Consider the following 18,048-nt stretch of genomic DNA (forward strand, 5'->3'; position numbering starts at 1 on the left):
AAATGGCCTTTGTGCAACGTAGTTTGTACTTTTTTCATAGCTTTCATTTCATAAAAGATTTCTCCTTGCTCCTATTGATGTGGAAATACCAATTGTAGTCTGGTTTTGATGTGAGGATGTAATGAAAGGTCCCCCTCCTCACTTACCAGAGTGAGAGCCTTTGTTCAATCTCCTTCAGAAAGCCTCGGTGGAACTCATAGATGGGGTCTATGTTGGAGAAGAGCAGTGTCATCAGGCCCTCTGGCATGGCATTCTCCTTGATCACAGCACTGCGAAACCACTGCCAGAAACGCAGAAATTCTCATCAATGTCTCTGCTTCAGAAATTCATTGTTAGTATGAAAATTCCTGCTCCTGCAGTGATGGGGGAGGAGAAAGTATGCACAGGGAAAAAGCAGGAAGGAAGAGGTAATATTTAGGGAAGACTTAATTTGTGAAAAATGAAAAGATGGGATTTTTTTTTTTCCTTGCCAAATATGAGGAAGATGAGGCTCTGGGCACAAGCTTGTTTCTGAATGCAATGATGGGATGGTTGGGGACAGCTGAGTGACAGTCAGTTACCCAGTGGCTGCCCCAGCTGCTGCCACTTCCACGCAGATAAAACTGCTCTCATAGGCCTGGAGCCCTGTGCAAGTCACTCAGCTGGAGACATCTTGTTGAGGTCACATTCCACACTTTAGCGCTTCCAGGTCCCCGCTTCTGGCAGGGACGGGGATATTACAAAAATCCTCTGAGATTTTTCTGAGGTGTTCCCCCTTCTTTTAGGAGAAGTGCTGGGAAGCCTGTAGGAGGAATTGGAGTGAGATGGTGCTCAACGAGCTTGCAGAGAACACCTCCACTGAGGCCATGCAGCATTGAGGGACTCAAGCTTTTCTTTAATGAAATTGAAACAACAGCTTATAGAAAGGCAACAGTCACAGTGCTCAAACATGGAACTCATGAACAAAAAAGCTCTTTTAGAAGCACATGAACTAGAAATTCATGCTGCCCTCCAAACTGGAGGGCAAACTGCACTTGTCTATTCTGAGTGAAAAGAGGAGGAAGAAACAGAAGCAACAAAACAAGAAGAAACTCTTCAAAGCCCCATGGGTTCCATGCCCTTTGCAACTGTCATCTGCTCACAGATCCAAATGCACAAGGCTAAAAGCTTTCCAAGGCTAAAAGTTTCCAAAGGAAAACCACAGAGAAGACAGCCAGGTTATAAGCAGAGCTGGCAGATATCACTGAAACTGAATGTTGTGCAGTTGCAACACAAAATCAGAGTCAGCCTGAAAACATATTACTAAAAATCATGTAATATCAACAAATTAGTCACTCTTCAAGGGAAGGGACTGCTGCAAAATGTTTTTAGGCTTTCCTTGTTCACAGTTTTCAGACCAAAAGTTTGCCTAAGTCATCAGGATGCACAGGATGTAGCTGCTGAAGCAAGTGCTGGAAGTCCAGAGAAGGTATCTGCCCTCCCACAGAAGGAGCTATGGAACAAGGAAGGGGACAGCTACTTGGCTCATGGATTATGCTACATCACAAGAAGAAATTCCAAGTTTTTGCAACATAACAATCACAAATCTGTCAAAAAAAGGGAAAAGAAGTAAAGTCAAACCCACTTACCACTGTAATAACCTCCAGGTCCTTTAAATAGGTGCGTTCTGTGGCAAGGATCTCCTTTGCTATGAAGTATGCCTTGTCGGTGGGGCAGCGCTGGAAGGACACACAGCCACCAGTAAGTACTGAAACACAAACCTCTATTTCCCACTGGGCATCAGCTCTAGCCCCACATCCACTTCCCCTTGCTGTGTGCAAATGGAGCAGCTCCTTACAAACAGGACATCTCTTTCTTCAGTATCACACTCCCAAATACTGACTTCACTTTAAAATATTCTTTATATTGTTAGGAGTATTAAAAATAATACCAATTATATGTCAATTAGCACAGAATCACAGATGGTTTAGGTTAGAAGGGACCTCAAAGCTTACATCATTCCAACACCCTGCCATGGGCAGGGACACCTTCCACTACACCAGGGTGCTCCAAGCCCTGTCCAACCTGGCCTTGGACACTTCCATTACATGAACTTCCACCTCAAATTAAGGGAGCACTTTACAAAAATATGGAAACACTTAATCCAAGATACCAAGATTTTAAACAGTTCTCTAACCACCAAACACAGCCCAACAGATTTGCAAACAGTCCTTTTCCAAAACTTTCTTTCCACTTACAGCTTTTACTCAAGATACTGCTTTGAAGACCATATTAATTAGCTAAGAAAAAAAGAAAATCAAACTGCAGCAGTTGTAGGCTGCACAATTGCTCTGGGCCACTCTTTAAAGAGAAGACAGAATGGATACGGAAAAACAAAGGAATGAAATGGTGGCAAGAGATGTTGTGCAGTTACAACACAAAATCACAGTTAGTCTGAAAACATATATTACTAAAAATCATGTAATATTAAGGAATTAGTCACTCTTCAAGGTAAGGGACTGCTTTGTCTCCTTAGCTCACGATGCTGTGCTGTAGTTCTGTGCCAAATGCCACTGGGTTATGTCAAAATTTGGTCTCCTCCATCTCTGCCCCTCCTGAGGGAAACACTGCTTTGAAAATTCTTTCTTCTGTTTCCTTGTAAGTTCTGAGTTAATTAAAAATTCCCTTTATATAGAGTCACTTTGAGATGCCTCCAGTGCTGTCAGCACAGCTACTGAGTGTCTCCCAATCCTCCAGCTCAATGCTACCCATGGAGGAGAATGGGTTCTCCTGGTTGCTCAGTAACCCCTCTATTGAGTCCAGAGAATCCCAAGAGGTGTGTATCCTCAAATAATTAATTTTAAGACACTGTCTAGTCTCTTTTCAGGTTATTTTATGCTAGTTATTGTAGGTCCACATGTCAGCCCACTCTCTGGAGGAAGCAGAGGACATACTCCCTACTCACTCCATAGCCATCCCCTTAGCTTCAACCTACCTGTCTCAGATACATGCTGTCAGGCAAAGTCCTACCTGATCTTGGCTTTTTTCCTTGGGCTATTTACCTGACTGCAGCCTCATATACTGTGGAACCTCAGTGGGCATCCATCATAAGCAGCCTCTTCCCAAAGGAAACATCATCATTTTTCTGGCCTCCCTGGAGCCTCAGGTGACACAGTTTCACCATCTCACTTCCCAGCCTCGGCAGTTCCTTACATGACAGGAGAGTTTCTGCTATCAGGGATGTTTTTACACAGTTCTGGGTACATCCCCTTCTGGACTATGTACAGGATAATATTGCACTTCTTTGAAATCTTACAGAGTGTGCAGGTGTGTGAAAACATGGGAGCATCACTTCTACACAGGCAGGTAGTGATGGGAGAACTTTTTTAAAAACTAAAACCACACCATGGTCATAACCTGTCACTTCTCACAGCCTGCATGGATCACGTTTTTCTCCACCTCCGAACACTTCTGCAGGTTTCTGCTTCATTCTCCAGCTGACTGTGTGCTAACCTGGGGCACAAGAGGGCTTTTATTTTTCCCAGGCATCTTCTCTTCCTTTTTCCCTCCCCAACACATCAGGCCTTTCTGTTTATTCTCAGAAGTTCCTGCTCTTTCCAAATTGTTCCCTGATGGAATTTAGTGCCCTTAACTTGCTTTTTTTCAGTCTTGCACCAGTCCTAAGTGCATCCCTTGTGCTGTGTGCTGGCAGCAGCTGCTGGGCAGACCCTGCACCAGAGGAGTGGAAAGGATGGCACAGTGCACAGGGGCCCTGCCAAACACCTTCACTACTGCTCAGGCTCTGCAAGGGGAAAGAAAACCAGCTCATGCCTCAAAAGCCAAACACAAAAACTCTGAGGTAGCAGTCTCCTTCTAGAGTCCAAAGAAAATGTTTCTACAACCATAGCAGGCATCAATGCCAAGATCCCCACTTGGAAAAACTGGTGTTTCACCATATAATGCACAAACAATCCCACCTGGAAACCTTCAACACTCACCAGATGCACAAACCCCAGCTTGTGGGAGTGAAGAGTTCTACTCTGAACTTGTAATGGTCAAAAATGTTTGAGTTCTCACTTCAAACACCAGGCTTCAGAAGTGTTAAAAAGAACTCTGAGTGGGGGAACTCTCCTAAAAAGCCCAGCTTCAATGCCCTTTTTTAAGTGGGTTGCTACAACCAATCTCCATTAGAAAAGAAACGGGGAGAAATCTACCAGTGAGATGAAAGAAAAGCACAATGATTTAAAAAGAAAAAAACGAAACAAAACAAAAACAAAACTCGTCTTTCTCAAGGTATCAGTACTGGACCAGCAGCACCATGGCAGCAAAGAGCAGACAGCACACACATTGTGAGGGCTGGAGAGTTTGCAGAACATGCCCTGATTAACCAGGTGGAACTACAGCAGTATCACCTTCAAATCAGAGCTCTAGTAAGAGAGATATTGTAAGATTACATTTTTCTTCTACAACAAAGCTGTAAAACTCCTGTGAAATGTAACCAATTTCACACTGGTTTCCTCCTGTGTCTGTTTCATTTAAAACAATGTCTCTGAATAGACATCAAAGCCTTGGAATACTCAGGAGTTGATCAAGCTTAAGATCAATACAATAAAAAGAAGTTCCCTTCTAAGGAGTCTCATAAATTAGTTTCAGCCTGAAAGAGAACACAAGCTGCCAAAACACCAGACCTTGCAGAATGTGGCAGAAAGAGTTGGGCTTCACGTTTAAGTCAGCTAACACAGTCTCTGCTCATTATTTCCAAGCTACAAGGATAAATGAGAGGAGTTATTTTTAAAATAACTGTGGAAACTAACAGTAGAGTGATCGGCCAAAGCTATAAACTCCACCTCAAAAAGTCTAAATGAGACAGTCTAAAAGCTGCCAAGTCATGGGAGGTGTCTGCAGCTCAGCTCCCACTTATTGGTTAAACCTTCCTCTCTCTGGCAAGCACTTACACCACGTCCACATCATGGGTGTTTCTCAACAGCACCACAACTGCCTGGAGGTGCCCAAGAATGTGGTAAAGAAACCAGAGAGCAGGGGCCTGTGACCTTCTTGCCTGAGGATCCTGATCCTGACAGAGGTAAGAAACCAGAACACTGGATGGGGCAAGCAGAAGAGCAGAAGCAAAAACCACACAAGGTGGTTTCTTCTTCTTTGTGGCTGTATGGAAAACTGCAGATCCCAGTGTGGCCACTTGCTCCATAAGGAGCTGAGTTTGGACAATGGAGCCTTCCTTGCACTGTAATGGAAGGTCCTGGATCCTTCTCAAGCTCCAGAGGCAACAAACCTCTCTGCAAGCACGGCAAGGAGAGAAGAGAGTCTTCCAGAAAAATGGTCATGGAACTCTACTGTTAGGTGGACTTCTTTATCCTACTGGAAAAAATGCAGAAAATCCTGAGCTCTGCATGGGGGTGAGGAAAGCCCCACATCATGTGGGCGAGTCCCTGGTTAAAGCAACCAGTGCTCACTGGTAGGCAGAAAGAAAGCAGCCCAGGCACAGAGCAGCACCCAGACATAAACACATCTTGAAGACCCAGAGTTGTTCCTGGTTTGAGACTCACTGCACCTGCAAGAGTCAGGGGCATTTCTGCCCCCCTCTTTCCAGAAAGTGAGACTCAAGCTTCTGCAAGGCCAGAGCACTGTCCACCTCTCTCCAGAGAGAAGGGTCAGCCATGGAGAGGACAACTTCAACAACACAGCCAGCTCTGCTGACCAAGCCCATGATGAAATGGATGTGAGAGAATTCACACTGAGCTCAGGCTCTCCACAGCTCAAGGGGAACACCACAGGACCACTCTAAAGGTCCTGTTATGATCAGAAAGGATGACCTGGAGGAACAATGTATGGTGAGATGGACCAATGAGACCATGACAAGACTGCATGGGAAGGAAGGAACCCAGGAAACAAACTCCTTATACATTAACAAATAAGGATCTCTGAGGATCACTGCGCCCAGCTCCCCACTCCTTGCAAATCCACCTGAAAATAAACTGTATGACTAGAGGCATCATCCAGATATTCCTTGATCTTTGTTAGGCTTGGTGTCGTGACCACTTCCCTAGGGAACCTGAACCTTTGGAGACCCTTTCCCTAATATCCAACCTGAACTCATTTCCTTGGGTACAAAAGGTGGATTCTGGGGTACAAAAGGTGGATTTTGAACACAGTTCCCTGACACACTGCTCCTGCTAAAACAGAGGGAGGTGGTCCCAGTGGCCATGCCAAGAAGATGCCAGGAGGGCACCAGGGACTCCCAGTGCAACACATCTGACCAACCTTCAGCACTGGAGTTTTGCCACAGCCACCACAGAATAAAACACAATCAGCATTCAGCACCCAGCAAGCACAGCTCCCACCTCACACCTTCAATACCCAGCACAGCTCCCACATGGCACCATCACTCCCCAGCTCTGTGCTCTTACCTTCCTTTTCATTTCATCATCCTCTTCTATCCTGGCCCCGCCAGCATCACTGAGGACAGGGCTCAGCAGAGGGGACGAGCCCTGAGTGACTGCATTCACCTGAAAGGCTGGGCTCAAGCCTAGAGGACTCTTCAGCACAAGGGAGGAGAGCTGGGCATGGTCCACAGGGAGGCCTGGGTGGGAAGACAACAAGAAAATGGAGTGGAAAAGGAGAGAAAATTATTTCAAAGATAGTGCAAATAAGGTGATTACTCACTGTTACAGCAAACCAGCATTGCAATCTCATATTATTTTTAAAAAGGTAAAAGAAAAAGAGCAAAAAGGTACACAAATCCAAAGACTTCAGTGTGTATCTCAAAGTAAAGGGAGTGTTCCCTGCATCCCAGAGGTTATAGGGCAGTGCAGCAAGGACAGCCACAGTGACAACCATAGTAAAGGGAAGGATAAATTATTAAATTAAATTAAACTTATTGTCAGGGAAAAAGTGCTGCTGAGTAACAGCACAGTTCACAGCACAATGGACACAATGAACACAGTTCACAGGGTAATACTGCAGGGACTGGAATAGAGCTTTTCATATTTGCTTTTCAATATAAGAGTTACTTTTCAACACAGGGAAAAGCTAGGACAAATTATTCCATGACTTGCCACTCCAGAAGACAAAGTATGTTAGAAATACATTCGGAAATTAGGGCATCTCCAAAACTGATCCAAAAGGAAAGGAAAGCCTATTGCTATACAAAGAGAGAGCGTGAAAAAAATTCCATTCCTCCACAAACAGAATAATCTCAAGGAAAACAATTTGGTAGCACTAAGTATTAACTGGATGGACACAATCCACAGCTAAAGCTGTCAGAAGCGACAAGTACCACTTTGCTTTAGGTTATTAAACATGTATTTTTTTTAATTATTATTATTTTGTGGACCCTTTAGAGGTTTCTGACACATCACAGTGAATTTAAGCCTCCTCTTTTCAGTATGTAGATCCCCCTGGGGGTGAAAATGACCATTCAAGATCAGCTTTTTTGGACCAAAGGAAGGTGACAGACACACTACACCCACAGAATTCCTCCTAATCTCACATACTATTTTTCTGATCTTCCCTATGATAAACAAATGAGTTTTCTCAGATCAGACAACTAAACAGGTATCAGCACTTAAGCAACTACAACTTAAACACTCTCCCAAGCCTCCCCAGCAGGATTTGTTGTGTCACGCGTGCTAAACCACCCGCCCCAAAGACAAATGGGGAAATCAACAGCCAACCCCAAACTGCCAAATCATCACTTCCCAGACTACTTAGAAATCATCACAAAATCTTAAAATTTTAAAAAAATCAGCCCTCACAGATATGCAGTATCTCCTCACACCGACATGGGTGCTGCAGGAGGAGTTGGGAGCTTTCGATTCCCAGCTGCTCAGGCTTGGAAAGCACACCCAGGGCGAGGCAGCCCCAGCCCGTAACTCCACATGGACAAAGGCAGGAAGCTAAACAGAGCTGCACTCGGTCACCTGGAAGAGATTCAGATCATCCAGGCTGCTGAGTTAACTATTTGCACACTAGTCCAGCACCAATTCTGGAGCAGATTTTTGCTTCTCCCTGAGCATTTTGTCCATTCACCCCAGGAAAGCAACACTGAAAAAAGCACTTGTTTCACCTATCCAGGCACAGGACTCAAGTTTGCTTTTACATGCCAGGAATGCTGAAAGAACAGCTTCCAAACAAATGAGTTTGCAGGGGCGAGGAGCTTCTTTAAGTTCTTGGAATTTAACACGAAGTAGCAACAAATTCCAGAATCTGTAACTTGAATTGCTTCCAGACAGCCTGAAAGCACAGACACAGTGGGAGCAAATAGGATATAACTTGCTATAAACCACCCTGCTTTTTTACTTGGGTTGTTCTACCTTTTATCTCCTCCAACAGAAGGTGGGCAGTAAATTAACTGCAAACATTGAATCCAAAAGCAAGTACCCCTCCCCAAAGCCTGATGGACATGAGGCACATTCACAGAATCTTAGAATGGTTTGAGCAGGAAGGGACCTTAAAACCCACCCAGTTCCATCCCCTGCCATGGGCAGGGACACCTTCCACTATCCCAGGTTGCTCCAAGCCCTGTCCAACCTGGCCTTGGACACTTACAGGGATGGAGCAGCCACAGCTTCTCTGGGCAACTGTGCCAGGGCCTCTTCACCCTCACAAGGAAGATTTTACTCCACGTAAAACTTCCCTCCTTCAACTTAAGGCCATTCCCTCTTGTCCTGTCACTTCCCTTTTTTTTTTTTTTTTCCCCTGGAAGAAACTATAAGAAGTCACAGAGCAGCTCAAGTTAGCTTTTTGGCTAACATTTGTTTAATTAAATATATGATCTAAGCTCAGTGTGATGGTGTCTTGGCAGATGATATTACAGGTGAGGACTGAAATTTTCATTCTCATAACCCAAGTCTTCTCCACCAGAGCAGCACAAGAGGACTCCAGGCAAGCAGATAGGATGTACAGCAATTTCTCATTCTCACAAAGAAGGATGGTAAAGGGAGAAGCCATTTCAACTGCTGCTCAATGTAGAAAACTCCTAATTAGGTGGAAATATTGATGTGAAGATCAAAACGTGAATGATTCCCTCTGACATCAAACCTTGGTGTTCTGAGGTCTTCCCTTCCCCACAGGCAGCATCCTCCAGTTACATTAAAAGGGATTATTCTTTCAGAGGGATGGTTCTGTGTTTCAATGTTCTGCATGAAGTGGAAATTTGTTCCCTAAAAGTAAGCCACACAACATCCCAAACTGGTGTATGTAAATGCTGGGAGCACAAGCCAGGCCTCCATGCACTGATGCAGGAATTCAACGCTGTAGCCCAGACAGTCAGACATGGCTGCATCCTGTATACAACAAATTTCTACCTCTGCATCACACACAAATGCACTTAAGGCAACATCCAAAAATGCATCAGCTCAGTGTAATATTCCACATACTCAAAGATCTTCAAGTATACTAATACTTCTTAGTTACACTACATAGTTAGAAACGTGCCCTTAAGCAAACAAACCCAGAGTTTCATAAAGCCAGCATACACCTAATAGAAATAAAAACCAAAAACTGATCAATAAAACATTGTAAAAGCTCTGTAGTATTCAAGAGCACAGCTACAGAACCTGGTGAGAATGCTGAGGATAGCTACTGTGTGATATTGGTCACGTAGAAGCAGGCTCCATTTGATTTTCATTCAGATAACAAGCAGAATAATAAGATAACAAGCTTTTGGCATCACTTCCCAGTTATTTTTTCAGCAGGTATTTCCATTCTTCAGTCTAAATTCAATTCCTACACAGAAAGCCAGATTTGAGTGTACAGGCTGGATAAAACAAAAAATACATGTTCTGTAAGCTTTATGCCTGGATGCTTAAAATAATTCAAACACAGACAACTAAAATAGTACCCCAATAATACTGAGCATTATGGGATGGACAAAAGCTATGTGAGGGTCAAATGTCAGCAACAGCTCCTTATCAAATGGAGTGTCTCTTGCATTTGACAGAAAACCTTTAGAGATACAACTTTATTATTATATCATTGCTATTACTACTGCTTCAAAAGCAGAGATTATTTTCAGGCTAAAGCCCTGCAGAGGCTGACCAGAGGACAATGGGAGCCTGCTCTGAGCCTCTCTTCCACCCCACGCCCTGCTGAACCCATCACATGCACAGACCAAATGATTATTTCTACAGTGAAAGTACACGGTATTACTTCTAGAGTGAAGTCACTAGCAAGCTGATGTACTACAAGTAAAATGCTGGATATTTTCCCTATCTTTCTTATTTCAAAACATCACAACTAGCAGCTTTTCCCTCTGCAAATCTTCTTTTTAAAAAGATGAGAAATTGTTGAGACACGTGAGAATCTTGAAAATTATCTGAGAGCCTAAAGAACTGATGCAAGAGACTTTAAATTCAAAGATCTCTTTTTTTATCCTCCAACAGATACAAGTCACATGAAACATTAAAGCACATTTACAGCACTTGGCATGTACCCCAGTGCTGTGTACCTGTGAAGTCACATCTACATGTGGTACTTCCAGAATCTAAGGTTGGCCCTGGTTTTACAGTGGTGCTCATAAAACAGCTGAAACAATCCCAAATAACCACCCTCCTTTTGCCACCTTTCCACAATGTAAAAACCCTGTTTGCAGGGGAAGAGGATTTACCTAAACACTGGCCACAGACACCTGAAGGAGAACCTGCCAGCTAGAAAACATGCAATCACCTTCACATGCTGTGTTTGCAAAAGACAATCTTTCAATAGAAACAGATATACAGAAGAGAGAGTTCAAGGGAAATACCCAGTCTAAAAGAAAAGGTCTCCACAATAAATATAATTCCTACAAAGAAATCTGAGCTTCTAGTCCCATTTGTATTCCAAGCAAAAGATCTGCACAAAGCAGGAATTTGAAACCCACATACCAGTGTTTGCCTACTGTGCTCTATTTCCAATGAAGTGCTACAGGGGGAAAACTGTGTGGAGAAAGCTGGGAATAAAACTATAAGATGCCTTGGCTAGGAGAACAAATATTTATTCTATTTCAAAGGTAAGGGTAATGAAAATAAAGCTAAAAAGCCCATGTTGTCATTTATATCAAAGGTTTCCTTGTTTTATTGCATAAACAATTAAAATTATGAATTAGTACAAATCTGTAAGTTCATAATTGGCAATCTGAACAGACACAAAGATACTCAAAATCCCAACATAGAATTCAATAAACATTTCCCATATAAAAGATATAAAGTTCAAGAGATCAATTAAAAATTCCAGCTCTCTTTGTTTGAATGCAATCTTTTCCTGGCAAGAGTAGCACCTATGGAACTGGGGGGGTCCCTCTAACCAAGGCACATGTACCCCTGTTCGTACCGATAAACAGGAATTTTGTGATTCCAGCAATTGCAGAACATTATGATTTTTGAAAATGTACAGGAAACCTTCCCACAGACCAGGTTCAATTAATCATGTTCCAAATTTGAACTTCCAAACCTCCAGCTCAGCCACTGGAGTAATCCTATGGGAGCCCATGGGCAGGAAATTAATTAAGAGGATTTTATGATGTGTTTGGAACTGTAAAGTCTCCCCATATTCAGACAGAGAATGTATATGTACAGCCATACATATACACACAGCCCTTGTGCCAAGTGAGGTGTAAGAGTCCCTAAAAATGACAGGCAATGGCAGCTAAAGGACTACATTGACACCTATGATTACACTCATTCAGTACTGAGTAATTATGGCTTAAAACATTTTGCAAAATGACAATAATGGGAATGACTTACCGACAGGTTTGCACCAAAAAAGCATAAAATTATAACAACTTTTATTAGTGTCTTCACAAAATCTTATCCCTACCAAGACTTGAAACTAGACAAAATCTACCACCACCACCAAAAAAAAAAAAAAAAATCAAATAAAAACACCCAATACCAAACCATAACCAAGCCACCAAAAAAAATCAAAATAAAAATCCCTTAAACAAAATCACCTATGACCACAATACAAATAAGCACAGGAAAAAGGAGACCAATACTTGGTATTACCCAGATTATTCAGCAACTCTGAAATTCACTGGAAATTAAAGGGAAACTTGAGGGTAGATTGATATATCACCCTATTTCACCCTAAGATAACATATGACAAGTCCTGGGAATATACAGCATGTATTACTTGACTAATGAATACTTTAAAATTACAAAGTCTACACACAATAGGTAACACAGGTTAGTAAACTTAACAAAGCTTAACCAGATGTGGATAGGTCAGAGAATATTCCATGACCCATGTTTTGTGCAAATTAAGTTTCATTCACTGCATAGATGATGATCAAAAATGCTCTGATGTAGTGCTTTACAGTTAATAAAAGTGTTTAAGCATCAGAAGGGTTATAAGTACACACATAGAGAAGTACAGGTGGGGATTAAATTGCTCACTCAAAACACCCATTTTGCTTTCTCTCAATCACATTGCAATATTCAGTTGAGCACTGCAAAGAGCTAAGTCCAGCAGCCTGACTCACTGGGAAAAGGCCACTACTACTGGCATGCATCCTACAGCTGCCTGTGTTTGCTAGAACAGAACAGAGAGACAGAAGGATGGAAAAGAGCCCTACTTCACTGTGGAGCTCTGGCACACTCCCTTTGCTGAGCTGCAAACAGTTGCTGGGTGCACTGTGTGGAGCAGGAGAGCACACCTGGACACTCTCCTACTGGAAAAACACAGCACCAAAACCTGTGCAGTGGCTAGAAATGCTCATACCTGTGTGTGCCCCTGGCTCCCCATGGGGTGGGAGGCACAAAGCAAATGTGCAAGAACCTCCAGAGGCGGGTACTGGGAGGAGCAGGGGGACAACCACTTGCTGGCCACAGGACAAAGTTTACACACCTAGGTTTTATCTGCTCTACCACAGCTCCTCAAACGCTGCCTTCTTGCATGTGATACTCAACAAAGATCTTCTCAATCTTGACATTTTTCCTGAGTCGTTTCCCCTGTTTCCCATGCCATGCAGTTCCTGCAGCACAGGTCACTGTGAGGCTCCTGGCTCTCACACTGCCAGCTCACCACTCACCTTCATGAAAGGAAAGCTTGTGTTCTCAGGAAATAAACAGAATCAGTACCAGGAACTAAGTTTTAGTATCAACACTGTAACTAGAAAATAAAACAAACCAAAGGGAATAATGCTGGAAGTTAAGCAGCATCACCAGGACTCAGGACACACCACAATGCCCTACAGTTCACCACTCCCCTCGTGCTACCCAAAAGTAAATCAAGGAGACAGAGCAGGGAAAGACCTTCCTTGTCCCACCTTCTCCTGCCACCTCAGGAGATAGCCAGGGGAGAAGAGGACAGCTCCACTGCACTGAAAAAAACCCACACAGCTCCCTGGGAAGGTCTGAGCTGACGCATTCCCTTGAGGGCAGATGGATTTCTCTCCATCTCTACCGGAAAGTGAATGTGAACTTCTGTCTCTGAAGGCAATTATGAAGAACCTTTGCTCATAGCTTTCTTCTATAACAAAAACTCTACTTAGGAAGCAAATTGTTTTCTCTTTTGTGTCTGTCTGGGAAACCTTGAACAAAACAACACAGCTCAGCATGCAAAGATATCCTCATATGGCTTTGGAAATCAAGTGAAGCACAGAAGGAAACCATGACAGCTCTATGCTATCAGTCAGCCAGAGTACAGAAAGAACTAACAGGCACAGTAGCAGCTCTGAACTCTCATTTTGTACCTAAAGCCTTCATCTAAACAGATCTGTACCAGGGTCAAAGGTCCCCTCACCTCTTCTTCACCTGTGGATCCACACAACTTGCTCTAAGACAGAAGACTGAAATCCTAGTCACTACCATTCCTTTGGAAAACAAAAGGGGCACTACACTAAGAATCTTACTGCTTTCTTAAAAAAAAAAAATCCCTGAGAGTTAGAACTGCCAATAAAAGATCTGCACAGTTTGAAATAAAAGAAGAAAAACATTAAGATGTCTTTTCAAACTGTGATGCAAGAAGGCAAATTGGCAAGCCTGTACATTGAAAATACAGGCAGCTTTTTACCAAGATCTTTTGAAAACTAAGAGAATTTAGTTGCATTTATTCCCTATTCTAACACATTTAAGGGAATGCTTCTGACTGAGGCACAGGACATGAAACAGAGGCAGACACAGTTATACGTAATAGCTGAATCTTGATCCTCTCTTTAATAGATCAAAGACATCAACAGCCTTTGTCTAACATCTTTATCTATATACTTGTCCCTGATGCTACCACCTGTTATAGAGTTTGCAGACAGAATTCTGTCTTTTTGCTCATTTTCTTTCTCTTCCTTAGGTTACATAATGTAGTTCACTCTGGGAAGAAATCGGACAAATCACCTGAAAATGTACTTAAAGGCACCAGCTCTCTACACCACTGCAGACCTCCTCCAAGTGCTGTTTCAAAATGTCACACCACACACCCATGACATCATCTCCACAGGCCTGAATAAAGCCCCACAAAGAGCCAGAACACACATTCAACAGGAAAGAAATAAAATAAAAGTAACCTATAGCAAAAAAAAGGAGCACCTTTTAGTACATTACTGGAGGTCTGAGCTAATACTTTGTTCTCAATGTGCTTTGTCTTTTTGTGCTACTGGCAAAGGGAACAGGTTTCTCATGGGGCAACACATATTCCACTCAAACACAAGATAAAAGTAAGCACTGTGCAGAATAGTTATACGTTGGTAAAACTAACCTGGAAGAAATAGGTGACTAAAGGAGGTTTTACCTCCTCGAGTTCTGCCTCACGTTGAAAAGTATTCCATTGAAGTTTTGGTTATCAGAATTTTGAGAAATAACAGTATTTTTTAAATGCTTGAGTAAACAATGAAGGTCTTTAATGATATATCAAGACCATATTTAAACTGGTAGCAATAATATTGACCATAAAGTTATGTTTGTAACTAAGCTGCTTATATTGGAGGCATCAACTGTGTTAGTACTGCACTGTCTCAGCAAAGGACTGAAAATTGGGCAGAAGGGAACCCCAAAACCAAGTGGCTGGAAGCTGAACCAACCTGAAGCTCTAACTGTTGTCTATAGTATTTACCTCTCCTAAAAACTCTATTTCTCAGGAAAATTACAGTATTTTTCTGAATACAGTCCATATTTTAAAGAAAAAGTCAAAGCTAACACCAGGTTTACCACCAGCTGTCCTGCACAGATACAGGACACTTCACTGAATTACTTTGTATTTTTATGCAGAGTGATTAATAATGAGCAAGAAGGGAAATGTGATGGGGATTAAGTGCTTTTATAGTCTCTGTGTATCTCCAAACTGCTGCAAAATATTTGCTGCTGGACTGCTGAAGACACCTGGAAGTCAGCAAACAAGCTTGTCTTCACAAGAAGTTTGGAAACTGCTATTTCCATTTGGTTGTATACAAATTCCCTCTTCCAAACTACCTTCCAAAGGTAGGCTATTTATTCTTCAAAGCATACCACAGACATGTTGCATAGGTTGGTATTTTAAAACTGTCCTTCAGAGATGATTTGAAGATTCTTCGGGTTTTTTTTTTTGATTATGGAAACAAAAACAAACCCAAATGAGGATCTTGCTACAACACAGGAAAACAGGCAATTTGGTGGATGCAGCTGCTGGTTTACAAGCATGTGCAGAAGTGACTGTTTTATTTGGATTTTGGAGGAACAGCAAGTATCTTACAGATATGTTTACAGCCAAAGAAATTCTTCAGTATACTGTAAATTGTGACGTCTGCATGAGTCAGTTGATACTTAAAATTCTCTGAAATCAGTGTTTTTTCCTAAATGTAGTATTTTCCAATATTGTAGCCTATTATAACCCACTCTTGATGTAGTGTGATGCACAGAAACACAGCACCAAAACTTGGATGCTTTGAGGGACACTGAAGAGGCACACAAATTAAAAAACAAAAATTTAAAAAATCAATTATGTTATGTGATTTAAAATCCAGCCACAGGATTGATTGATATCACACCCTATTGACTTCCAAGCCTGAAAAGCATAGAGGGATTCATCAGAAAACCAATCAATTGATTTGTGACTTCTCTGTCCAGTCTTCTTGCGTGAGATTTTTTAAATTATTTTGAAAGTCAAAGGCACAGTTGTCCTCTGTGCTTTGAGCAAAGGGGTTACTAAAGAAAAGGTTTACATCCAGAGGTGCAGCCGTTTCTGAGTCCCAGGAGTCGGTGTCTGTGCTGCTGGAGTCTTCTGTGGTGGTGGGAGGGCAGCTCAGCTGCTCCAGCTGGTCGATAATGTCCGTGAACTGGAAGGCTGAGCTGGACTCAGAGCGCACAGAGTAGGCAGGGAAGTTGAGCATGGAGCTGGCCTCAGAATGGGTGGCAGAGCCGTAGGTGTGCAGGGAGGAGGTCCCGTTCAGGGGCAGGTTGTTGAGGGAGCTGCTCTCGGAGCGGTTGTTGACGAGGGAGCTCGTTTCCGAGGGGCTCAGCAGGCTTTGCATTCTGCTCGCTTGGGCCTTCACCTCAAACAGCTCCGAGGTGTCCGATGGCCTCTCGTTGCCGTTGAAATCGCTCCCTTCTTCAAATTCAAATTCCTCTTCCATATTCATATCCACGGCCTCAGTTGAGTACCTGTCAGGGCTCGACTGAGCAGAGACTGAGCTTTGCTGGAGGGCGTCTGCAGCTAAACCAGCCGGCTCTGACAGACACTTAGAAAACTCAGAACCCTTTAATTCTAACCCACTGTACACATAGGAAAATGCCTCAGAGCCCCCAGCAAAAAAGGACATTTCTGCTGGGTCATCATCAATAAACTCCTCTGACACCTGTAACTGGGAATTTGTCAGTGTGAAAAGAGGGGCCCCTCGGCTGCCATGCTGCTGCTCTTTTTCAGCAATGAATACACCTGTGGTAAAGTCATCCTCATCATTGTCATTTTTACAACCAGCAACCCTGCTCTCCTTACTACTTCTCACTACATCTACGTCTACACCGCAACCACTCTCAACAACAGGACAAGACGGGTCACAGTTTCCTGCAACACTACCAAACCCAACACCTTGGAGCACAGGAGATCCAGGCTGCTGCATCAGCTTCCTCCCCGCTTCTTCCACTGGTGCTGCAGTGGTTTTGTCTGGAATCCTTGTGTACGGTGCTCGGGGGTCCAAGGAGGAAGGGCTGGGTTCAGCAAACATGGGCAGGATAGAAGCAGGACTGGTCGAGGAGTGAACCGAGTGGAAGGGGGCAGCTGTTGAGGCAGGAGACCCTGGAGTTCTCAAGCCCTCAGTGAATGGGACACTCTAAAAGGGGACAGAAAAGCAGAAACAAAACAGATAAAAAGGTTTTTGTAATACATAAAAACCAATGTAACATCCAGTTACATCCATATGCAGAAGAAATATCTGCGTCACAGGAGCTCACTTTACAGCAGACACTGTAGAGAACCTGATCCAGCAGCCCATGCAAAAGGCAAGGTTTTTTTCCCTTAATTCTGATAACTGAATGTAAAGTTAAAAGCATACATTTTATAGCTGAACAAGCATCCACAAAGGAAAACAACAAAATGACAGTGAAATTCTGTGCTGCTTCCTTAACCTCTCCCATGTAACACAAGAGCATTCAGTGAAATTATTGTTTCTTGCCATGTCCTGCAGAAGGCATCTTATAACAGCTTTCAGACTGCCAGAGAGCAGTCAGAGAGTACCTGGAGATAACTAATCCTCTGAAATAACAACATATTAGAAAGTCCAACACTTCCTTTTCAGTTCAGTGGAACTTTGAGTAATATATTACTCACTTCACATTCCACTGGCTACAACTATCAAATCAGTACCACCAACGAAAAGAACTGTGCAGCAGATGAAAAGCATACAGTGGCAGCAATTCTGGTGAGTTGACTCCTCCACTATCACCTCAGAAAGCTTATCTATGTTTGTCCATACCCCTGACCACAACCACAACCCCGAGAGTGCTGCAGAACTGACCTGCTTTGGCACGTCTGTGTTCGAGGTGCGAGTGGATGCTCTGACCTTGCTGTGCCTCCTGTGGAACAGAGCAGCCTGTCAGCATCCAAGACATGCATCAGCCTCATTCCTTCCCCCATCACTTATGGTAATGCCAGCAGCCAATAGAAACATCTCGAGCTCTATTTTATCATGTT

The 18,048-nt window shown here is 43.0% G+C and overlaps 1 protein-coding gene across 4 annotated transcripts in view; it reads right to left on the minus strand.

Moving 5' to 3' along the window:
- The window catches only part of FARP2 (FERM, ARH/RhoGEF and pleckstrin domain protein 2), a 73,480-nt gene that overhangs the window by 15,399 nt on the left and 40,033 nt on the right, over window positions 1–18,048 (minus strand). For all 4 annotated transcript variants that reach the window (XM_053986086.1, XM_053986085.1, XM_053986087.1 and 1 more), the window contains exons 12-16: window positions 17,873–17,930; window positions 16,948–17,188; window positions 6,384–6,556; window positions 1,608–1,697; window positions 147–280 (exon numbers count right to left, since the gene is read on the minus strand). In XM_053986086.1, the coding sequence (XP_053842061.1) occupies window positions 147–280; window positions 1,608–1,697; window positions 6,384–6,556; window positions 16,948–17,188; window positions 17,873–17,930 (696 nt within the window). The remainder of the gene's footprint in view (window positions 1–146; window positions 281–1,607; window positions 1,698–6,383; window positions 6,557–16,947; window positions 17,189–17,872; window positions 17,931–18,048) is intronic.

Source organism: Vidua macroura, chromosome 10 (genome assembly GCF_024509145.1).
Source record: "Vidua macroura isolate BioBank_ID:100142 chromosome 10, ASM2450914v1, whole genome shotgun sequence".
Taxonomy (NCBI): Eukaryota; Metazoa; Chordata; class Aves; order Passeriformes; family Viduidae; genus Vidua; species Vidua macroura.